Here is a 24814-nt window from a genome sequence, read left to right on the forward strand (position 1 = left end):
TGGCTCCCAGTGATGATAGTGGGAGAGGCAGACAGAGAGTAAGGGATGGGGCGGCCGAATGCACACTCATACATTCATTCTTTTTAATAATGAAGGAATCTGGTTAAAGGTCAGTCAGCTTTTCTTGTATCTGTTGACTGTTATCTCACAAATTTTCTTCCTCTTTGATGTCTGAGGTCCCTATCAACATTTTTAATGACAAAGTATTCAGCTTGATCAACCTCAGGCCGATGTGTTTACTGGCCATGGTTTACCACAGACCTTAGAATCAGAATCTGCTTTATTGAGCAAGTATGTGTACACATACATGTAGTTGGACTCCGGTTATTTCTTTCCTCTCAGTGTCAGTAGCAGACTAAACAACAGACAAAAGTGACAATCACAGCATATAGCCTGTTACTATATATACAGTATATACATGAGCAGCAGGTATGATGTTTAGATACAGACACTATGTGAATTTCAATCAGAGTGACGGTCTGTGGGAAGAACCTGTGCAGATGTTTTGATTTGCAGTGGTTGATACCAGAGAGAAGGCACTGAAACAGGTTTTGTCCAGGGTGTGAGGAAGTTTCTGTCATCATCTCTGCTGTGTCTTTTTGATAAGTAAATTTATATTGGATACAATAATCAAGCACTTCATTTAGAATAATAATCATACCATCCTGATTGTGAAATTTGAACGTTAGAAGGCTAATTAATAGAAATGGAGAAAAAAATCATGGATTTTGGGTGGGAGGACATGGAGGGGGTTGGTGTGACAAAGGAGGATGCTGTGAATAAGAGTGAGATGAAGGCAGATGAGCTGCTGTGGTGACCCCTAAAGGGATTAACTGAAAGAAGAAATAATCACAAAGTTTTTCCAGTCACTGAGGCTTTTTCTTGACTGCAGTGTTTTGTAGCCCAAATCACAGCATCATATTATTACAAAAAAAAAAAAAAAAAGCTTAAATGCTGAGAACATGATTGGTTTAGAAATATTATTCCAAGTCAAATACCTCCCCTATGACAACCCCCGCCCTTTTTTAAGTAGCCTTTTTTGAAGTGCCAGTATTTCCGACTGCATTTTAAGGCATCAATTTAAAAAAAACCCCAAAACAATCCGTAACGCCCTCTTCGAACCAACCTTTGCCCAACCGGAGTAGGAGAGTCAGCTGATTTGATCACATGACTCTCGTTATGCAGCCTGTATGCAGCTAGCATAACAGGCCGAGAGAAAGTCGTAGGTAGGAGTAACTTGCACCCAGTTTGAACAAAAAACGGCTCAAAGAAATGAGTAAGTAACTTTTCTGAATTTATTTCTCAATAATTAATGTGAGTGCAACGATACGGCCCTGCCAACTGTTACGGAAGTTATCCGACATTTTTAAGCTACATCCAATCACATTGATTTCTAACAAAAGCTAATGCTAACTAGTGGGATAACTGTCAAAGAAGAAAACCGTTTTGTAAAGCGAAGTTATCGTTTTCACTTTGGACGGGAAGCATTTCACTCTCTACAGCGAATAAGATGTACAGCTTAATTAATTACAGTTTGTAGCTTTTCATACATTTGGTATAAATTCTGCTTTTGGGTTGAGTCAGTGAAGAACATATAAATTCACTTTAGGTAATAATGTGATAAGTAGACTACTATTGAAATTAAACGTGTAAGCACCCCATAAATGTTTAAGACTTATTTCGAGACCCACAACAAACTTTCTTTTTATCTCTTGCTTGTGTTCTGCCATTCATGATCTTCTATGTAAAAGGGTCGGTACAGTTTTAACTTCTTCTTTCATACCGTTTAAAATGTATGTAAAATGTATAAATTCCGGGCTTAAGGCAGGTCTTCCAAGGTCTGTTTTTTTCTGGTGTGCTTTTTCTGCATTCGAGTGCGTTATCAGTGTGTTTGGGATCATTGTGATGCTGAAAAATGAAGCTGCTGCTTATCAGATGGTATGGTGGCTCAAAATCTAATGATACTTTTCTGCATTAATAATGGCTTTGCATTAACTGAATTAACCACTGGCTTTCTAGCAGCTGCAGCGTGTTTTACAGATGGCTGTAGCTACTCACTTTTGTAACTCCCCCCAGGCCTTTTCTGTAGTATTACACATTTTAAAACAGAAATATCACATTTGGATTCATCACTCCACCAGACCTGATGCCACTCACTTTCAGTCCAGTCCATGTGTAATTTGGCATACCTCAGCCTTTTCTCTCTGTTTCACTTCCTTAAGGCTTCTTGACCACCACTTTTGTGAAGTGGCTTTATAACCAAACAAACACTGAAACATTCTTGTAAAAATATTCAGGTACAAAGACTGGACTGAAAAGGCAGCCAAAGAAAAAAACACTAGAAAACCTTCAAAAATGTGGTGAACTATTCCTCAAGACCACGTTAAAAATGACAAGAAATTCTGCCTCCTTGGGAGCAAAATATGAAGAAATACAGAAGTGTTGTCCCAATGCTTTTGCAGCTGTTTTAAAAGAGAACAGTCGATGTGGGTTTTTGGACTAATGTAACAAATAGTCTGTTACTATTAATATTCATGAAAAACCTAAATAAATATCATTGTGTGTTTCAGGTAAAGAAAGCTCAAGGGTGCTCCTTGGCTACCTGGTAGTGAGGTTGGGTCTTCAGGTGTGACTGCTGAGCAGAAAGCGTCACTGGGAAAGTGACCATGCATCCCTTTGGCTGTGAAGCCGAGACATCGCTTCAGGATCTGTTTGAGTACTTCAAGAGGTGCCTGCAGCATGGAGAGTGGGAGCTGGCAAGGGCATGTGTACCACAGCTGGTTAACTCTGAGGGAGGACTTTCCGAAAATTTACGGGACATGATCAAGGCTATTGTCAGCCATCCTTACAGCTTAAAGTGAGTCAGAAGTAAACTATAATAAGAAATAAAGGCTATGAAGACATTTTGTATTTGAGCTTCTTTAAATGATTGAGTGCCAATAATGTTTTTTGTAGATGGGAGTCAGTAGGGAGTCCACATAGACTGGCTTGGTTTTGGCTGCAGGTCTTGGAGAAATGGACAGAAGAACAGGTAACTGTCACAGATATAATAAAAGTGAAAAAAATTTAAATTTCTGTTGTGTTATTATTTTATTATTGACATATTTTTAAAACTAATATTGAACATTAAAAAATAAATTTTTTGCTCTTGCAAAAAAAGAGATAATATTTTGTTGTGTAAATAATGTGAAAAGGCATTTAAAACATCACAGCTGAACAGTATGAGAGCAGAAAAAACACCTATATAAAACTTTTTCTTTAACTTTAGGTTTCTCCTAATGTCAGAAGAGAGCTGGAGTTTTTGTTACTTCTGGAGGAACTGGGGTCAGAGGGCATACCCGAGACTGTTCTCAAGGTTAATTTGCTTTTTATTGCCAACTAGAGTCGAGCTTACATTTGACAATAAAGACTTTTTGCTGTTCTGTAATTATATGACCACAATCTTTCTGTAGGAATTGCAACATGCTTTCTTGGATAAACAGTCTGAGCAAAAGGTGGTGGAGAGTTCAAGAACAACTGCTGCTACTGTTGAGTCTTGTTTGTTAACTCTGTTGGAAAAAAAAAAGCAAAGACTCGCTCAATCTTTAGCACATTTCTTACAGGTAAAGTCAAATATATTGTTACCATGTATGAGTAAAAGTACCTGAAAAATGTATCAGTGCAATTATCATATCTTTAAAAAAATTATTTTGGTTTTCCTAATTTCATCCATTGACCAGGCATGCACAGAGGACCATACTCTGCAGAATGCATTCATCCAGCACTTGATAAGGAAACTGAGAAGGCCAGAGAATGTGGAGGAGTGGGTGGAGGAGATATACGCTGTGTTGGCTGTGATGCCATGGAGCTCCCGTAGAAGCGATGGGCAGTTGGAGGCACTTTGTGAAGCACTGTGGGCAGCCAGAGTGGGCCCCCTGAAAGAGGAGAGGATCCTCAGCTCCTTGCTTCGCCCTCAATGTGACGCACTTGTCTCGACATACTGCTCTACTGCTCTCAGGCTGCAGAGAGATCATCTGCTGAGGAGCTCACCTCACACACAAGGTAGTCCGTTTAAGGAAATTTACATTATTCTGCCAACCATTCCATGTCCTCCAGCTTTCCCCAATCTTACAAACACGTACATTTGCACAATAACTGAAACTAGCCCACTGAAAGAACAATGGGCTGTGAGGTCAGTTTCTTAATCATTAGTATGCAAATTGTCATGACCATTAATCAACAACCACTGATGTAAGGCGAAATATGTATCCTTAGGCTTCCTCCTCGATTCAGAGGTGGCCTTTCCCTTTTCTTGTAAATGGCCTCCTTGACTCCCCGCTCTAACCAGCGTTCCTCCCTGTCCAGGATGTGAGCATCCTCATCATTGAAAAAGAAACCACTGGCCTCTAAGTGTAAATAGACCGTGGAGTCCTGGCCTGATGAGTTAGCTCTTCCGTGTTGTGCCATCTGCTTCGCCAGAGGTTGTTTGGTTTCCCCACTGTATAAATCATGGCAATCCTTCTGGCACTTAACAGCGGGCACTGTATTACTCTGTGTTGGGGGACCCGATCCTTGGGGTGGACCTTTTTTTTTTTTTTTTTTTTTTTTTTTTTTTTTTTTTGGCGCAGCGTGTTTTGGGGGTTTAAAAGCCATGGAGACAGTGTTTAGAAAAAATGCGTCTCAACTGTTTCGATACTCCTGATACATAGAGGATCACTAAGGGTTTATATTGAGCATGCATTAAGACATATTCTAGCTTGATCCTTAGGATCAGTATGATGGCCAATGCAATCCAAAAAAAACTACTGGTTTTAGCTAGAATATGTGATTACTTTAAGCAGTTTCCTTGTTGGTTAGTTTGACAAATTGCTTTGAAGTACAAGCACATGTTCCTGTAAGTCAGTTCCCCCATGAGCTGTTTTTGTGGTACTTTGACATTTATTAAATTTTTTTATAGTTTTGATACTGATGATATATTTATAGTTTAAAAACCAGACATCCTCTGCTTTATTGTGCTCAAAGAGAAATGCTAGCATCACCTCTTTCCTCTTTCAGTTACACTTCTGCATCTGTGGGTGTAAAGCTGTGGCAGATTTAACTGGCTCTGAAGAAGATTTCCTCTTTTCTTTTTCTTTTGTTTTTGTTGGTTTCTGTTTTGACTATTGTGATTTAGATTTTATTATTACTTAAAATAGGGTTGTTGTTTTGTTTTTAATTGTTTTTGTCTTGTGCATTAGCTGTATTTTAACCCACTAAATCTAATCAAAAACATTTTACTAAATTCTGTAAAAGTCAGGGTTGTGTGGATTTCTTTTATTTTTATTTTTTATGGTTTGCTTTAAAAAAATTCATTTTCATTCTGTTATGAATTCAATTGCTATTTTTATATTCCCCTGTTAGTTGAGCTGCCTGAAGCAGAGCAACTTACCATCAGTTTATGTTGCCACAAAGATCGTCCATCCATTTGGAAGACCATCTACTTTGAGTGCCTTAGTAGTGGAAAGCACTTCCTGGAGCAAGTCTTGGTACGTAAATAACTGGAAACTGGTAATACTAGTTTAGTAACCAGATATAAATTCCTCCAAGATGTAATAAAAAGTGCACAGAGTGTTGCTTCGGTGGTATTATTTTTATAATGCATACTGTATGTTGATGGTCTAGTAAACCAACAGCATGAGATAAAATCGAGTAATGTAATAAAGCTGGGTTCTTCCTGTAGGTTACTGCACTTGACCTGATTAAACACGAGGAATTCAGTCAGCTGAAAAACTTGCTGCAGCTGGAGTTCCAGCCCTTGTCCCGTCTGCTGCTGCTGCTGGGATGGACACAGTGTCGCAGTCTGAGCTCGGCTCAAAAGCTGCTCAGCATCCTTCACAAAGAACAGGTCACAGCCAGAATCATTTAGCTCTCCACACATCTACATGCACCTCAACCTCTAAAGACATTTTCCATCTTTTTAATATTTGGCGGTAGTGCTTTACTGATACTCTGTTTTCACCTTTTCAGGCAGCAGCCAATGATTCAGTTCTACAAGAGTTTTCTAATCTTTTGTCAACTCAGCTTGGAATACTTGAATGGTGTAAAAATAACAATCCGTAAGCACTGGCTTTCTCTAGATTGAAGTCTTGCTGTCATTTCATTTTTAACTAGTTACTCTTTAGCTTTTAATATATTTGTGTTTTGTGTCTCTAGAGGGATTTCCATGGAGGCATTGTTGGCAAAGCTTCACACTCTGGACAACCACTCATCCCTCTATATCCTGCATTCTCTGACTCCTTTGGCTCAGTTTGAAGAACGCAGGATATTAGATCTATTACAGCAACTGCCAAATTTACCAGAAGCAGGTTTGCGTTATGCATTTTGTTTGTTCAAATGAGTAAAAAATAATGAATTTGATGCTGCATAGTATTTACATTTAAAGGTGTCTGTGGTTCTTTTATTTGTGTGTTTCTTGCAGAGGGTGCTGGGGCAGTTGGCACTCTCAGCCCTGTTGTACAAAGAAACATAGTTTTGTTCCAGGGGTTCTGTGCCATGAAGTATGCCATCTATGCACTCTGTGTAAATGCACATAAATACTCAAACTGCACCAAGTGTGATCCCATGCAACAGTACCAGTCCTCTGATGCAGAAAAGGACCAAAATAAAACCTCAGCTTCCTCTGAAGGTAACAAGGCCGTCTTTCTTTTATAAAGTGAAGCTTTACTTTGATAATAGATGATAGAAAAGTCTTCTCTCTTGTTTTCTCATTACAGTCTTTTGGCAAAAACGTACACATTTTTTTCTGCATCAGTCACATTACAGTTTACAAACCAAGTTTTAATGGCAAATTTCTTCTAGAAGTACAGAAATATAGACAGGAAGCACAGGGAAAGACCAGGAAATTGCATTAAAGGTCAAGCTGGGACCCAGAACAAGGACTTCCACTCCTACGTATTAAAGCCATCAAGGTTGTTTATCGTTTACTAATGTTTTCACTTTTTTTGGTTGTGTTGTTTTTCAGATTGCCATTTGGTGTTTCAACACTACCTGTCTGAGTGTCAGCTCTATCTGGAAGCAGTGCCGGCGATGTTCCGCTTGGAGCTCCTGGAAAATATCTTTTCTCTCCTCTTTCTGTCCACCAGTGACTTTGTTCAGCAGAGTCAAAAAGATGCAAACTCAAATCAGAATGTAGGGAATAACACTTGCTTTCCAAATACAGGAAACAAAAATACAGATTCAGAAAACAAAGGACAGATGGATAACACTGAGGAGAGAAAAAAGGGGAATCAAAAGCTATGTTCAAGTCCAACAGCAGACTCTAGTCACCTGGACCTCGGACACTTTATCCAGGGCTGCAAGGGGTTTCTGGTTGATGTGACTGGCATGGAGGGGTTTTTAAAGCTGTTGAAGGAAGGACTGGAGGGAATGTGTGTGGTGGGTCAGCAGGATGGACAGGAGGAAGGAAGAGCATTGCCTCGAGAAGCAGAGGCAGCAGCAACTTTGGGCTGCTCGGTGACTGCTGAGTCATTTGGGTCACGCTTGCAAAGGTTGACCAAACGCACTGCAGAGGCTCAGTGGAGGCTGCAGATTATTACCAGCAACCAGAGCACTGGAAATGGTGAGCTAGCAATTTATTTTCTTTATTCTTCTGTATGTTTAAATAACATGTTTGACTGGGAACTGACATATGTACTGTACCCAGTACATATGACTATGTTAATACTTAGGTAATTATTCATCATAAATTATTGGAGCTTTGATGTTACATTGTTTTAACCGCAGGTTCAGAAAGTCCTCTTACAACTTCAACAGTAGGCTGCACTGTCACTCCTCTGGGACCCCGCAAGAGCTCGAGCCTGAGGAGGCGAAGGAAACCAGGAAGGCATACCATAGAGAGACACTCCTCCACAGAAAAACACAATGGAGAGGTCAGCACAAGCACATCAGGTAAGGAAAAATATCTGGCTCTTCTTTACATATGTAAATAATCCTTAAAGTCTTAAAGCTGTAGGAGAAATGTATTTTTGTTTGTCTGCCTTTGTCTTCAAAGTCATTTTTCTGTTGTTGTTGATTTATTATCATTTATTAATATTTTGTGAGATGGTGGAGGAGGAATGACAACAGGCTCTGTGGAATTGGAGTTTTGTCCATGTGGAGGTCCCCACAGTTGGCTGGTTCCTGCCATGTTGTCCCCTCCAGAGTCTCTGCTGATGTCCTGCATCCGACGAGGAAACTTCATGGAAGCTCATCAGGTCTCTAATAAAATTTGAATGCAACTGTCTGCTTATTTGTTTTAACAAAGCTAAAAAAAAATCATTTTCCTCTTTACCCTGGGGCACCTCTGTCAGTGCGCCCCAGGGTGGCTGTGGCTACAATGTAGCTTGCCATCACCAGTGTGTGAATGTGTGTGTGTGAATGGGTGGATGACTGGATATGTAAAGCGCTTTGGGGTCCTTAGGGACTAGAAAAGGCGCTATATAAATACAGGCCATTTACCATTTTTTTTATTGTTAGAGCAGTTATCTCACTTCAAATTATTGACATTATACTATTATTAAATCCAACCTCACTCATACTAATTATATGATTACAAGCATCATTTATAACACATTAGAAGTTCACTTTTGTGTTGGTCATTAGCCATGTTTACACTTTACCAGAACTACAGTTAATAACTTTTTTGATTAACCTGATTTTTGATCACTGGCGACGTTTGTAAGTATTGTCAGAGTTTTTTCCATCCAGTTAACAACATTTGCTTCTTGACAGGTGTCTGTGGTTTTTGATCTGGAAGCGTCTGCCTGTTGTGGCGAGCTGGTGTTCATGGAGCGCTACAAAGAAGTCCTGGTGGAGTTGGCACAGGTGGAGCAAAAGATGGAGAGTCAATCCATGTCTTCATCCTCATCCTCATCAGAGGGCTTGGGGACAGCAGCTGGGTCAGGGACAGGGAGGAGTCGGCTGGGCAGTAGTGGCCGATCGACACTGCAGGCCATTGGAAGTGCTGCTGCTGCAGGTTTGACTTTTTGTTCTAAAGTTTTCTCCCCATTTTGCTTTTCAGTTCGAGTGTGCATTTTAACTTGGTATACCTGTTTGCAGTAGTCTGGCCTCTTTTTATATTGGTTTTAGAAGAGATTAGTATAGCAAAGCACAACAAAGACTTACAGGCATCTGTGCAGCATGACAACTGACACATGCATATATTTTTCTTCAGGAGTGGCTTTCTACTCCATCTCAGACATAGCAGACCGTCTCCTCAGCACCCATGCTCACAAACTGCCCTCACTGGAGGAAGGCTACTGGCTAAGTCAGTGCTCATCAGATGCCTCTGGCCTTCTTTACACATTGCTGGAGGAGCTCAGTCCAGCAGCCATGGCTGCTTTTGACCTGGCGTGTTGCCACTGTCAGTTCTGGAAGACGTCTCGACAGCTGCTGGACACAGCTGAACGCAGACTCAACAGCAGCCTGGAGGGTCGAGGTATGAAGCCCAAATTTCTATCTGGAAGAATTAATTTTGACATGGTGATGGGAACGAGAGCAAATGGTGTCTTGTGTTTATCCCTGTCTGCTTTCCCAGGAGTAATAGTTGACCTTAAAGTGCCTCATTCTGAGGGGATCTGTGGATTTCCCATGGTATTACAACAGATCAACAAAATCCTAAATCATTCAACCACCAGTAAAAGTTCTATAAAAACAGGTGAATACACTTGAGTTAACTGAATGAATTGAGTTTGCAGAATAGTGTCTTTGTTACTGATTCACTCTTCTTCGTAGAAGCTGTTGGGGAAGACCAGGTGTTTGCCAGCCCATTTGGTTGCTGCATCCAGGAAGTACTGCTCTGTTGCTATCCAACACTGAGTGAAGAATTTATTTCTGCTCGGCTTAGTCTGGTGCAGCATTTGGAAAACACTTTGCACAATCTGAGTGCTGCTACAGATGGCACAGGTTGGCACAGTTAACATATGCTACATTTGATCAAACAGTTTAATTTAAATATTTAACTTAAAACCCCCTCTATTTTTAAAAAGCTAAACGAGTATTCTCCTGTTTTTTGTTTTCTCATTTTAACTTATAATAGAGGGCAGTGTGGGGAGCGCTCTACTGGCACTTCTGGTGGAGCAGGCCAGTCTGAAGCAGTCAGAACTAGATGTTCATCCGGTGCGCTCCAGCATGAAGCAGCTACTTCGTTCTCTTGACAGCCTCTGTCCCTTTGAGCCAGATAGAGACCTTAGCAGACCAGATTATGTGCGCAGTTTCTTTGACTACATCAACACACTAGCATCTGTGTTAGTGCGTAGCCTCAGTTCAGAAGGTAAAATGAAGACTTTTACATTTCAGTCATAACTACTTGATACCTACTTCCACCACCTGTTATCTCTGATTCTTAGAGTGATGTTTACAGCTTTTAAGTCCTGTCTAAATTGTGAAAGTAGAGTGTTTCTCTTCAACTCCCTGGTCTTGCTCTGATTTGCATCTCTTGCTGTTTCTAATAGACCAGAACACTGAAGTGAAGCTTGGGAACCCACTGCTAGTGTTGCTTCAAGCCCCATTTCAACTTCTCTCTCACCTGCTCTTTGACCGACAAGTTTCTCCTGACAAGTATGTATAGTGGTTATTCCCCATCACTATATACACACATACACATGTGTGTGTGTGTGTATATGTATGTATGTATATGTATGTATGTGTGTGTGTGTGTGTGTGTGTGTGTGTGTATATGTATATGTGTGTGTGTATATGTATATGTGTGTGTGTATATGTATATGTGTGTGTGTATATGTATATGTGTGTGTGTATATGTATATATGTATATAGATAGATAGATTTTTCTTTTTTTTAGGAGCAACATGCTGACCTTTTATACCCTGTTATGTTTCCAGAGTACTGTCCTTGCTGGAACAGGAAGGGCTGCGACTGAGCATCCAAAAAGTGATTGTTCAGCGATGCTGTGAGACTCTTCCTCTGTGGATCTCCTGTCCAGATGATGGAAAAGAGTCAGATGAGGGCAAGAAAGAAGATGGTGTGTTTGGTGTTGCTGCATTGTCTAACCTACTCCAATGCCATGCTCAGGATCACATGACAATCCTGGGACTTGCTGAGTCTCAGTCTGATGTGAGCTCAGAGTCTGACGCCTCAGTGGAGGATCATTCTTCTACACCCACACACCTCTCCACATCTCCACCCTCGTCTTCATCATCCTCTTCTTCTTCCTCCTTGAATTCTTTTCTCCTCACACAATCGGCTCTGTCTTTCCTTAAGTCTCGCTCCCCTTTACTGGCCACACTGACATGTTTAAGCGCCTGTAAAGGAGAAACTGCTAGGACACAATCTTCTGGATGGTCTGGATATTTCCGCAGCGGACGTAAAGAAGTTGTCTTAGATGGTGAGCAGATTTCTCGTGAAGCTGATAACCTCCTGAGGGAGTTCCCTATTCTCCAGGCTTACCTTCACACCATGGCTGAACCAGTGCTGGGCATGTCATTAAGCGAGAATAAGGAAAGCTCCGTTGGATTTGGGGCAGTTGTCTGCGGGAAACCACTCATCAGTCTCCTGCTGTCTGGGCCGCAAGAACTTGCTGCTCAGGGTGTTGCTGCTGACGCCTTCCAGAAGGCTCTTGCCTCCAGAGACCTGAGCCGAGCCCTCAGTCTGCTGGAGCTCTATGGGCAGAGTTGCAGCCAGGAGGGGGCGCTAAGAGACCGCTTGCTTGCATGTGCTGCTTTAGAAGGTAAGGAACAAATTTTCTCATTTTTTTTTATATTTGTAGAGAAAGTTTGTGACTATTGCTCACACAAAACTAAACATTTTAAGTTACCAGTGATGCCTCTTGGAAAGTTAGATTTTTATGCATCAACAGAATACGAAGAGAATAAAACATTTTATTAAATACTTGAGGTCAAATTTAGTAATCGCAACCATGTAGCATAAAAATCTTAAAATTAAAAATATACTAATTTAATGTACCATTTGTTTCAACTTTAACTAAAATGCTTGTTGTTTTTGCTCAGATGGAGATGAAGGTATAGGTCATCTGTTCAGAGTACAGGATCCTAATCTGCGAGCCCGAGTTGCCCTGCAGGCTCTGGAGCGGTGGCCACTGTTTGCCTGCCTGGAGCTGCTCGAGTTTTGCCTTAATGACCCGAGCACAGAGACCTCATTGAAAACAGATCTAGAGCTCAAGAAGAAAGAACTGGACCTTTACCACCAGGTAGTGCAGAATTTAGTTACTTTTTTTGTTATTGGGGAAAAAAAATCTATATTCTAACAAAGTAGTTGCAGAAATACAGTTTAGACATGTGCTTGTAGACTTTCTTATAGAAGGCTTCTGCAACTTTGAAAATCAGTATTTGGTAGTTTAGTGACTCCGATTCTTAATGGAGTTCAGCATGGTGTACATGTATTATATAATATATCACTCAGACACTTTATTTGACTTTCCATTCTATCCTGCCAACTGTTTGTGGTCCTCTTCCTTGTCACAGATGTTGAATCTACAGCCTTCGTTGCCCTGGGGCACTTGGCAGGAGCTGAGAAATGAATCCAAGACAAGCTCTGAGTCGGTGTTATCTATGATACTCGAGGCAAAGGTAGGTGCAGCTTAGTTATAACAATTTATTGTCAGGACATTAGAAAGGAAATTACTATCACCAAAACTTAACACAGACCTTATTCTCCATAGTATGCAGTTGTTTATGTATATTCTTATCATTATAATTGGTTTTTATGGTTTTGCAGGAATTTCATCTTTGTGCACAGTGGACAGAGCTGTATCCTGTATCAGATCAGCTGAGACTGCAGCTGCAAACTGAGCATTTGCTTCATCTACTGGAAAAGGAACAGACAAATGAGGCTTTTCAGGTCCAGATTGTTCAACTTCTTGGAAATTTAGATTGAAGTCCATTTTGAGATGTATAAACATTTGTTAGAGTGTGGTCATGTATCATTAAATCTATCCTTGAACTGGTATAACTCAGCTCTGTTCAAACACAGAAAACTCTTTATGTAATACTAACTTAAAATCAGCATCATATGCTTGTGTCTCTTCTTTTGCAACTAATTAGCTTTGCATTTTTTTTTTCTACGTAACATAAAGTAGAGAAAGCATATGATTTTTTTTTTTTTTAAGGTCTTCTAAGATCTTGGAAGACTTTTTTTTTTTTTTTTAACATTTCAGAACATTTTCAGAACTCATTTACCCTCTCAAACCATTTTCCTCTATTACTATGTGTTAATATCCTTTGTCCCTCCCTTGGTTTGTTTAGTTACTCGACGGGCTCTCAGATTTTGCAGCTGGTCTAGATGTTTGTGAGCGTGCCCTCGATCGTCGCCCTGGACTGGATGCATGCCACTTCCTGGCAGACTACCTCACCCTTCATTTCCAGAAGCAGGTGTCTCCTGCACGTCGCCGATACATCCACGCACTTCATCTTGGCTCTAAGGTTTGTGATTGGGAAGTTTGCACTAGTATGTTAACATAAATACGATAAATAAATGATAAACAGGATTAGTAATTAGTAGACTTGAGGTGCATAATGACCATTGAACAATCATAACTTGGGTAAAATCTTCTAAAAAACATCTTTTGGATGTGTTGTTTAATTTCAAAAATATCTTTTAAGTAATTCATAATCAGAAAACAATAATAATAATGATTGTAATACTGAACATTGTCTTTGTGTCAATTGCAATTTCCCCTCAGCTGTTTGTAAATTTCCCTTCTTACAATAGAGACTTCCACAAGTCTGCGTATTTCTGTAAACCTTCGTTTGTTGAAAATACTTTTGCAACTTTTCTAAAATTGTAATAGATTCACAGGAAACCATAAGCTCTTTCAATTAATGAGAAAAATATCTTAATATGTAGAGAATATTCCTCTAATACAAAGTAATCCAGTTAAAAACGTGATCCTGTTTTCCAAATCTGAATTTTTTTCTGTAAATGACCAGTTGGTGTGTGTGTGTGTGTGTGTGTGTGTGTGTGTGTGTGTGTGTGTGTGTGTGTGTGTGTGTGTGTGTGTGTGTGTGTTTTAAATAAATAAATAATAATTTTTTTTGCGTAACACTGAAAATGTTTTAAACCTGTTTATTAATAATCACAGTAATGTTACTATTGCCAGGTTTGAACGAATCTGGCCCCAAATTTTAGTTTTACACTTTTTAAGTTGTTCTGCACTGTTCTCCAATTGAGCTGCTTCCTATCTTTGGGTTTATTAAATGTACATCCTCCTCCAGGTGTTGCTGACTCTGCCTCCAGCTGCCAGGCAGGACTACTTCCCCTTGCTGTCAGATCCACTGCTCATGCTCGAGCAGCTGTTGATGAATCTGAAGGTAGACTGGGCTGATCTGGCGGTGCGGACCCTGCGGAGCTTGTTGGTTGGCCAGGAGGCTGGCTTCAGCGCTGAGGACATTGATACGCTTCTAGCAGACTACGCCGGCAAGGCTCTCAACTTCTCCTGCGCCCCCAGAGAGAGGGCTCGATCTGGTCAGTGCTAATCTTACAGCATACGGTTGCTAAGTAGACAAACATATCAGAGATGGGCAGCCACTTGAGTTAAATGTTTGTAATGCAAAGGTTTAATAAACTGCTGAAAACTAAACTGAATTGTTGTGAGACTCGGTGGAATTGATGGAGAAATACAGTTCTAGTTTATGTATTCTTGTCTTGGTTATGTACTCCTGTAATAAATATTTCACTTGTTAGATGGGTAAAGAACCATCCACCTTACCAACAGGTTGTGTCTAAACATAACACTTTATGTTCCAGATTCTGTAATCAGTCTTCAGGAAGCGCTAATACAGTGTCCTGCTCAAGACAGCTCGCTCTCTTCCAGTCGAGTTGAATCGCCAGCACCCTCCAGATGTGAGATATTTGGATATGTTTAATGATGATATTGCTGTAGTTTAGTTTTTTGTTTTTTAATCATTGTGAGTGTTTCTTTTAATTACAGGCAGTACCCCTACACACTCAGCCTCGGGAAGCAGCACAGACAGAGAGAAGGATCGTGGTTCAGCAGGGAAAAAACGTCACTCACCTGCAAAGTTCAGGCCTCCAGATCAACCCCCAGCCCGCAAAGATTGGGTCCCAGACACCCAGCAGCATGTGTGCATGGTTTGCAAGCGTGAGAGATTCACCATGGTGAGTGATGTAGTTACCAATGAAAGAGAGTTACCTGCTCAAGTTCAAGTGTATTATTTTATTTATTCTTTTTTTTTTTTTTGGTCATCCTGCCTTTTCCATTTCACTCTCCATTTCTTTGATGTGAAGAATAATTGGCCTCTGTATGACATTTTTATGGAGAAAACATGACTGTTAATGTTGGATCTCCTCGACAGATTACAGAAATACAGTTTTCATGTGTGCTCAGCTGGGATTTTTCCTTTGCTTTTCTGGTTTTAGTTCAACAGACGTCATCATTGTCGGAGATGTGGCCGTCTTGTTTGTAATGCGTGTTCGGAAAAGAAGATGCCTGTTGACGGTTGTCCAGGAGAGGAAGTCAGAGTCTGTGATCAGTGTTACACCTACTTTCACCCAGAGTAAGACATTTATCAGAGCTACTAGTTCCAAATGCATATGAATTACGGAAACCGAGTAATAAGGGAAAAGAAGGGTTTGAATATAACTAAAAAATTAATTTGTCTCTATTTGCAGTACTGATGATGAGTGGGAACCTGCTGAAGGTAAATTAAATAATTTTATGTTGTGTTTTTGCAATATTAGAGTTTTACAACATTTTGAATTTGCTAAAACGGTGGAGAGCCACTTACATGCAGCCATTCTTAAATACGCAATTAATGTAGACTATAATGATGACGTATTCTCTTCTTTTTTAGCATTGGATGGTAGCCCTGTGGTCACGGAGCAGTTTCCCCTCGATGGGATGCTGCATCTGCCTGAAGTGGTCCATCGGCAGTTTCTCCTCAGCACAAACCCTGCACAGGACCAGCATCTGCGGAACGAGTTCTACTATGAACAGGTTTGGATTTGTGTAGTCACCATCCATCCCAGTGCGCAGGTTACCTTTACATGTTAGTCATTAGCAGCTTATTGAGGGTAACTTTGTTTTTAAAGAGCAAAAGCTTTATATTGAACTAGTGCCTAAATTTAGCTGACAATTTTGTGTGATTTCTGTCTCTGCCTACTTTAATAGCTTTCAGTTAGTGGAATTAACCAAGTCAGTATTTTAAAAGTAATAATGCTCTTTCCCTAAAACACGTAGGCTCCCAGTGCATACCTCTGCGTGGCCATTTTATCTCTACATAGTGACCAAACTGCCTGTGGTCATCAGCTCATCAGCCACTGCCGCTCCTTGTCTCGTAAACTGACCAATCCAGAGGTGGATGCCTGCCTGCTCACTGACATCATGCGGCGGCTGTTGTTCAGTGCCAAGTTGATGTTTGTTAAAGTAGGCCGCAGCCATGACCTCGCCTTATGTGACAGGTAAGATGAAACCCTGTGTAAGTTAGATTAACCAGCAGTTGAGAATTGCATGTTATTATGTACACTGTGCAATCATTAGGGTGATGAGAAAGAGCGTGAGATATCGTGCAAAATGTAGATGAGTATATGTATGTATGTAGGTTAGCTTTCACATTAATAAGAAACCGAAAGTAGATGCAGCAAAGTCAGAAAACAAAGAACTCATGACTAGTGGTTAGAGAGTGTGTGGGCAGAATAACCACAGCTCAACCAGAGACATGCAGAGAAAATGATAAAACCTATGGAGCTGATACAGCTAACAAACCAACCAGCTAATGCAGAACAGCATATTAACACACAGATACATAACAGCATAGTAAGTGATTTATATATGTATACATGTGTCCATGTGCTCTGTGCATTTTTCTTTTTTTTATACTTTTTATACTTTTAATCACCCATTTCAAAACAGTGAGATAAGTTGCCATAGCGCTATTGTTTGCATCATAAAAGACACCTGGCCAATGACTTGTTTGCTCTGAAAATATTGAGTAATACAGGCACATTTGTTTGGATTTAAGATGATTCGCTGTCATTAAATGAGGACAGATGAGGTCACAGGAAGTATGCTGAAGTAGTTTACGGTTACCAGCACTCAGTGGATAGCCCTTTATTTCACCAGACTAATACAAGATATTATGAAAGCAGGTGTCTGACTGTGCTTCTTATTCTCTTTTTCAACAGTTACATCAGTAAAGTGGCTGTGCTTAAAATTCTGGTGACAGCCAATTACAAATATGTTCCCTCTCTGGATGACATTTTGGAGACCTCCGCTGTCACACGGCTCCGCAATCAGCTCCTAGAAGCAGAACACTACCAGCTAGCTGTGGAGGTTAGAGGCTGTTCTTCAAATTAAAGTTTAATTTCAAAGACATTACAGAGAAATTGCAGAGAATTAAATCACAAAGCATTTGTCATCTCTTCTTGTTTGGTTGCTAGGTGTCAACCAAGAGTGGTCTTGACCCTGGTGGTGTGTGGCAGGCATGGGGAATGGCATCTCTGAAGGCAGGAAATCTTTCAGGGGCACGGGAGAAATTTGCTCGCTGCCTGAAGCCTCCAGTGGACCGCAACCAGCTCAACTCGGGTCCCTTATTATTACAGGAGATTGTCCAGCACCTGGAAACCATGGTGCGGCCCTCTCTGGCTATGGTAGGTAGCTACTTTCATGGTGGCACTAGCCTCCAGCCCACAACATATTAAAAACGGAAGAAATGGGCAGATGTGTAACATGCTTCCCGTCTGCAAATAGAGTAGGTCATCGCACAACACTTCCTTCTCAAAGTTTGATATATAACCATATTAACATTTTTAACATAAGTGCATTGCTTTGCATGCATCTAAAAGGTCAAACTGTACACGAATGCAAATGCTGAAGTTCAAGAAAAAATTTGTGCTGGCATTTTGTGAAGCTGTCATGGTTAAGAAAGTATACAGTAGCAGCTACATTCTTGCAATCAGTATTGCACACAAAGATAAACACTACTATGTGTGCCTGCCTGTTAAATGAATTTGAAAAGATCACTATCACATGCACAAATGTATTAGGATACACCAAATGCCTGTCTGACGTAGCAATAGAATAATTGAAAACATTAAAAAAATATAGCCATAAACATTTTCTGATAATTTCCAGTTTTTTCACTTTTTAAAATAATGCAATAAACTATAATTTTACCAACATGTATTTTTAAGAGCATACAGCAGTGTCAGGCAGAGTTTATCCTCAGACAGAAAGACTAGACTAGCTGTGCTACCTAACACCTTAGGCATCTAGCACATTTCTTGCATGCTAGACGAACCTAGTAAGTTCTGGCATGTGAAGCACTACACGTGTCGGATTCTAGTGCATCTAGAATCCAGACTAAAAGAAAGTAAAGACAGACCTATGTTAATGTTGAGTAATCCTAAGAAACTGTTTTCTCAGTTCAGGAACACCATTCCTTTTCAGTCAAAAACACAACAAAAATCTTTGTTAAATCAGGACAAACTACAAATACACAGAAGTTTTTTGGGGGTTTTTTAACCTGCTTTTATACACAATAAATGCATAAACCTTTGTGTTGTTGTTTGTATTCTTCTATATATCAGTCTTATGGTGAAGACGTGTTGGCATCCCTGCGGGAGCTAGAGGACTCTCTGTGTGACGTCAGTCCTGTGGAGCGACCGGAGGGGCTGATGCAGAACAGTGTTCTCCACCAGGAATGTCTCTACTACCTGAATACATACGGCACTCACCTGGGACTGATCAGCTTCTATATGCGTCATGATTATGTAACAGAGGCTCTGGCATACCTTCTTAAAAGGGTGAGGCCTAAATTATTAAAGGTGTCCATATCCTTTGCATGTTTGGATCAATATTAAACTATTGTTACTTTCATTTAACTGGAGAAGTCAAAGGAGTGAACAGCACAAGGTACAAGCCAAAAACAGAAATCTCAGTCCTCTTTTGTGATGCAGCTTTTGTGTGGTCAGGAGATTATCTAACTCTCCTTCGGGTATTCTTTGATACCCATCTGTTGCCAAGATCTCAGATCCTGCAGGATGTTAGGTTACCTATAATGTGTGGGCAATGAGGTCTATGTGACACTGATTTATTAGCAATGGTTCGTTTTCAATTTGGTCTACAGTCAACAAAGTACATTGAGTAATAGTACTTAGTATCATAAGACTGTTTCTTGAGTAAGCACCATCACATGTAGTACATGACTTCACTTGCCTGAAATTATTGCTGAATGTGTCATTGCATCAGTTTTATCCAAGCTTGTCTTTTTTTTTTTCTTTTTTCTTTTTGCTGTATTGTGGATCAGGAGTGTCCAGAGGAAGTATTTCTAGAGGGTGTGTTGCAGCCCAGTCTGGAATGGGGCCATCTGAGCAAGCTCCAGGGAATACTGGAAAAGCAGGACCCCAGCCTGGAGACATGCAGCCGGTACCTCATTGCTTCCTGCCAGTTTCTTCAGCGACGGGGATACTATCACTCTCTCTACCAGTTTCAGCAGTTCATGACGGTTTGAGGACTTTTTTTCTTCATGCTCATTTTTAGGATTTTTTACAAACTACTAAAATAATAATTAGACTGAAATGATAGGTGGATGGTCTGAGACTTAACTGACTTATTATTCCAAGCGGGGGGGGGGAACCTTTATATTCCAATGTGAATGTTTCAAAATGTCATCCTAGCAGGTTAGTAATTAGGCTGAGTACTATATAATTGTCAAGTTTCCTGTTTTTTACTGATGGACCTGCAATTCCAGTAACAGTTTACGTGCCCATCTCTCTTTCGGCTTAATCAGGACCCTGATGAAGGTCACAAGCCGAAACGCGTTGGTCAGTCAATAAAGGAACAGTTTTATTTCTGCTTGTGACCTTCATCATGGTCATGACCTTGATGAAGGCCACAAGCCGAAACGCATTTTATTCTTTAGGATTGCAAATTGAGGTCCTCATGATTCTTGGTGGGGAAGATTCAAAATTGTGTTTGTCTGCACAGGATCACGTGCGTGCAGCCATGACCTGTATTCGATTCTTCACACATCGAGCCAGTTCATACCTACAGCTGGGAGAAAAACAGGTATCTGTTATTTTTTCCTCTACAGTTATGCAATAAGAAAATATTTTTTTTAAAAATTGATTTCCTCTTCTTACACGGGAAAGATGAACTTGAACTTTATTTTGCACAGCGTTGGTTGGTCAGAGCCAAAGAGCACCTGAGGACGTACTTGCAGGAGCAGCAAGGTCGGGGTTCTGGGAGGAGACGGTCACACCCCAATTCTTTCAGGAAGATGATGTCATCCAGTGATGTGTCCAGGTTATTTAAGAGCTTTATGACAATTAATGAAATAGAAATCTACTTTTGACTACCAATGGTTTGGAAAAAAAACTTTATTTAAAATGCCTCATTATTACTATGTTTACTTCAAGCTTTTGATCTTCGTCTCTTTTTTTTTTTTTTCTTTTAGGCACATGAATACGATTGAGCTCCAGCTGGAGGTAACCCGTTTTCTCCATCGCTGTGAGAATGCGGCATCCTCCAAGGCCCCGCAGACCAATCCCTCTTCACCCAGTTCATTGCCTACGCTTTTTGGAGGAAGCCCTATGAAAGTAGAAGTTGCCTGCAAGGTTAGGCTGCGGTTTTTTTGTTTTTTTTTTGGAATTTTATAAAGTGATAATCTTCTGATATCGATAATCTAAAAAACACGATTTAGCATATTTAAGTTACTCATTAAGCACTATATATTTAATTAAAAAAAATGTGTACAACAGTTGCCACAGGGCGCTTAATGTGTGTGTATGAATATGTATGTAGCTAAAAATAATGCAAAATATTTTGTTAGAACTGGTTTTGTATGTTATGTATTTGTACATTGTTGTTACATAAAATCAGGACAGTGTTTTATGTGTTTTTGCAGGTGATGCTTGGAGGAAAAAACATAGAAGAAGGGTTCGGCATTGCTTACAGAGTCATACAGGTATGTTCATGTCTGAGATCAGAACTGCTTTTGGCCAAAATTCAAGACTGCAAACACAGCAGTTTTTTTTGTGTGCAGAAGTCTTTGAAATATTTTGCCAACATAATTATTGGAAGTAAGCACCAGTCGAGCTGAGATAGCACAATAATTAATTTAATTATCTTGGTGTAGACAGCCAGCAGGAGCAAAAACTGAGCAAAATGAAGAATTAAGTTACTGATGTGATCTTTTTCTCAGTTAAAAGATGAAAATATAGATGTTGTCTCCCTCTCCTTCAGGACTTCCAGTTGGAGGCTCAGGCTGTCTATGTGCGAGCTGGACAGTGGCTCATCCGACGCAAGCAGTACGCGTCCGTGCGGCAGCTGCTCAAATGTGTGGGTGAATCAGGCACTGCCACTAAAAACGACTGTGACGCCCTCATCCTCAACTACATCTCCTGTGCAGAAAAAGGACCAGCTGATGTGAGTGACAGAATTGCTATGGGGATGCATGTGATAGGGATATTCATTATACTAACTATACTTCAGGCACAGTGTTGAACGCTCATCCTAAGGACTATTCTCTTTGATATGGTTTAGGCCAAGGAGCTGGAAAGTCTCATTCTGGAGATAAAAAGCACAGAAAGCAAGGTAGAGTAATAATTGCCTTGTTTTACCCTTCTTTGCCTTCCACTGGGATTACTTTTCTTGCCAGAGGCTGCTTTAAAAAAAAAAACTACCCTCACTGTATTCCTCTGTATTTCCTTACAGTCGATATTGCTTTATTTTTTCCTCTGAAGTTCGTCGTTATTTGGCTTTTTTACCTTTATTAGCATCTTTGGACCTAAGTGAGTATAATTTTTGGGGAAGCTCCCTTTTAATTTCATCGCTGGTCTTTCTGCAGATCAAAGCCTTCCTGATGTGCAGTAAGCTAAGGCCGGCGTACCTGCTGGCAGTGAAGCTGGAGACAAGCCGGGCAGGCCCGTTGGTCCAGGATGTCCTTCAGGCCGCTGAAGAAGCACAGGACTCAGTAATGCAGAATATCTGCCGCCAGTGGCTGGCTGAACACAACAAGTCATCTCAACCGCGTCAGGGGCGCACCAGGTAAAGGCACAGTGGACATAACAAGGGATTGTACAGAGAGCGCACAGATAAGCCCCCATTAAGGACAAATGAGAGCATTCAACTTTTTTTGGGAAGGTGAAAGATTAACTTATGTAACTGATATACAGAGCTTATCACATTTGCCATTTTACTAAAGCATCCTCTTATTAGATTTTTGGCTCCAGATTTGCCCTGCTAACACTTCAGCATACACTTTTAGATGATGCATTGCATTTTGTGTAAATGTACCAGTACTTCACACTAAAACTACATATTTAGTTGGACATTATTTATATTATCAATTAATTAATATTGTACTAGACCCTTACTATCACTCTAATGTGTGTTGCTATTGAGTTGGCATGGCACAATGGAGTCTCAATGTGGACGAAATGCAAGTTAAACCTAAAACAGATCTGAAAAATGTGTAAGAACTGGGTTCTTTTAAAACCCTGATATCAGCTTCACTCTTTGGTTGAGTGATCTTTATGCCACTGCAAAACAAACGGATCACCACTGTGCTTTATTTCCATTCTGGAAATATTTTTGCTGGCTTTTTTTGTTCATCTGCACAGTATTTGTGAGGGAAAAAGTTACTGCATTTGAGTGCAACCGGTATTACACAACAGAACTGCTAACTGTTGCTAATAGGTACAGTTACACCCTTGAAATATAAATGTATTCATAGTAAATCTGTATATGTTTAATATTTGTTTCCTACCTCAGCCTAAAGGGAAAATATATTGACTAGAAGGCCACTGACAAATTTATTACCTGTAGGTATCTGTGTGTAGGTGAGCTTTTTACTTATGAGGTGTCGTCTGCCAAGAAGTTACATGTTTCAAAACTGTCTTGTTTTTGTAACCATAATGAAAATGTTTACGTGTTGTACATGTGAAGCACATTTTGTGGCCAGCTTTTAGTGTAAGTTTCTTTTTGATTAAAAAATAATAATAATAATAATAACATTACTTTGAAATATTGGAGGGCATTTTGTTTGCTTTGTTTCCAAGAATTCAGGCCTCTTGTTTGTTAATGTGTGTTTTGGTAATAATTATCCCGAGGGCGGCAGATTGTAAAATATGCTTTTTGCTTCGTTCTCACGGTAGATGTGAACGACAGATGTCTCAACAATTTAAATTCCTAAAGACTGACATATACAGATGAGTTGAACAATGTTTGAAAAAGGGATTGTACTGTTGCCAGATTTCTTTTGATATGCATTTTTCCCTTTTGATTTCACAAATCTGCAACCTGGAGAAAGAAAAAGAGCAACTGTGATGTTCTTATAGCACCACAAACGCAATTTGTTGGATAATGTGACAATCACCCAAATTGCTCAAGCTGCCTTTCATGTGTTCTTTGAAACTGTTCTGATTACATGGTGATGTGGTGAAGTGTGTCTTCATTTAGATCTGACACTGTGGTGTCTGTTTGCCTTGCTTCGCTCTGCTGCACTAGTCAGAAGACTAAAACCAGTTTCCTGTTATTGTGAGTGTGTCAAGCCAATTTAGACTTGAGAGCCACTCTCATTCTCCCTAATTCTGACTGTTGTCTCATCACTGCCGCACTTTATAAATAATAATATCAAATATTTTGAAAAATTTGAAGGTATGTAATATGGTAACTGCTTTAATGATGCAGGACTAATGGTTCAAAAATGTAAGTTGTTTTGCCATCCCTTATTAAATAAAATAAAATATGTAACACTGCACTGTACTGCTGTGCCTTTTTCTATTTTCATCATTTTAGAGTTTGGGTTATTCACTGAACAATCAATCTATTATTAAAGAAGAAGATTGTGAGATAAATAAATAATGAAAGCCACTGTTAGTTTTAGCCTTCCTGGAATTATGCACTGTTTCCTGAGGCAAACATCAAAATGTGTTAAAAATCATGTAAAAACAAACGTTTAACAAATATATTTAATAGATGATTTAGAACAACATTCAGTAATTTAAATGTAAAAGTTTTCCATTATTAGGATATGTAAATATAGAAAAAAACAAAGCAACTCTGTCTCAAAATACAAAAAATGGTAAATGGCCTGTATTTATATAGCGCTTTTACTAGTCCCTAAGGACCCCAAAGCGCTTTACATATCCAGTCATCCATCCACCCATTCACGCACACATTCACACACTAGCGCCTTGTGTAAGAAAATGGAGGAGATCATATGCTGTAGCTTTTTTAGTGTCCCATGGTTTGGTGCTTCCTTTGTATTTGTTTATTGACAGGGTTTGGCTGCAGGCATGCCAGTTTGCCACCCACGCTGACCCTCTCACTCCAGAGCGTTATACTTGTAATTTGGCATTATCTTGCAATACTTTGCGTTAAAACAACATCCAGCAACTGTTGCTCCAACTGTGGAGTGTGTGCATATAGCAAAATTAACAGTGCCTCCACAGATGTGCAACCTACCCATGTTTGTACAACATACTTCTTAAATAAAATTGTGAGATAAGTCACAATTCGTTTAAATTCTAGTGATATTATGCCTAATATATGATAAAATTGCTGTTTATTTATTCATAGTTTAATACTGAGAAACTTTATTCTAAATTTGTTAAACTGTGGTAAAAGTCTGAAGCTCTTAGATCCTCTAAACACAGTCGTGTTATGACATGAGGCAACAAATCACTTATGGGATGGTTTTTAAATGGTGTTTTTGTTTGAGCGTTACACAACTTTTCCACTTTAATTTTTTTATTTTATTTATGTTATTCTGACATCAAATTAAAAATGAGCATGCCTATTTTAAAAACAGAACGAGCATTTCTGTTTCAAAACTGGATGTGTTGCGTTTGCCGTTATTTTTAAATAGCTTTAAGATTTTGA

The 24814-nt window shown here is 39.8% G+C and overlaps 1 protein-coding gene across 2 annotated transcripts; it reads left to right on the forward strand.

The window, feature by feature from the left end:
- Window positions 1–1127: 1127 nt before the first annotated feature.
- zfyve26 (zinc finger, FYVE domain containing 26) lies at window positions 1128–23695 on the forward strand. 2 transcript variants are annotated; one of them, XM_026151893.1, is made up of 43 exons: window positions 1128–1276; window positions 2571–2857; window positions 2956–3031; window positions 3269–3355; window positions 3453–3602; window positions 3720–4041; window positions 5380–5504; window positions 5699–5863; window positions 5986–6074; window positions 6172–6323; window positions 6437–6643; window positions 6980–7576; window positions 7741–7905; window positions 8059–8210; window positions 8728–8971; window positions 9170–9433; window positions 9533–9652; window positions 9730–9900; window positions 10034–10267; window positions 10449–10554; window positions 10836–11680; window positions 11961–12160; window positions 12435–12539; window positions 12688–12810; window positions 13215–13391; window positions 14184–14433; window positions 14716–14811; window positions 14900–15087; window positions 15349–15485; window positions 15601–15629; window positions 15783–15925; window positions 16169–16389; window positions 17113–17260; window positions 17368–17577; window positions 18517–18732; window positions 19236–19433; window positions 19916–19996; window positions 20106–20233; window positions 20385–20544; window positions 20835–20894; window positions 21173–21355; window positions 21473–21523; window positions 21777–23695. In XM_026151893.1, the coding sequence occupies exons 2-43, from the start codon at window positions 2667–2669 to the stop codon at window positions 21978–21980; spliced, it is 7770 nt and encodes a 2589-aa protein (XP_026007678.1). In that variant the 5' UTR covers window positions 1128–1276; window positions 2571–2666; the 3' UTR covers window positions 21981–23695. The 2 variants fall into 2 exon arrangements, with proteins under 2 accessions (XP_026007678.1, XP_026007679.1); XM_026151894.1 differs by having other exon boundaries at window positions 9733–9900.
- Window positions 23696–24814: the final 1119 nt, after the last annotated feature.

The sequence above is a fragment of the Astatotilapia calliptera genome, chromosome 19, assembly GCF_900246225.1.
Source record: "Astatotilapia calliptera chromosome 19, fAstCal1.2, whole genome shotgun sequence".
Taxonomy (NCBI): domain Eukaryota; kingdom Metazoa; phylum Chordata; class Actinopteri; order Cichliformes; family Cichlidae; genus Astatotilapia; species Astatotilapia calliptera.

What these genes read in the sequence shown, in the direction of transcription:
- zfyve26 (XM_026151893.1), top strand. Translation starts at nt 2,667, where the DNA reads ATGCATCCCTTTGGCTGTGAAGCCGAGACATCGCTTCAGGATCTGTTT. An exon ending in TAAAAGTTCTATAAAAACAG is followed by an intron (nt 9,653 to 9,729) that starts GTGAATACACTT and finishes TCTTCTTCGTAG; the next exon opens with AAGCTGTTGGGGAAGACCAG. An exon ending in TGCGGCCCTCTCTGGCTATG is followed by an intron (nt 17,578 to 18,516) that starts GTAGGTAGCTAC and finishes TCTATATATCAG; the next exon opens with TCTTATGGTGAAGACGTGTT.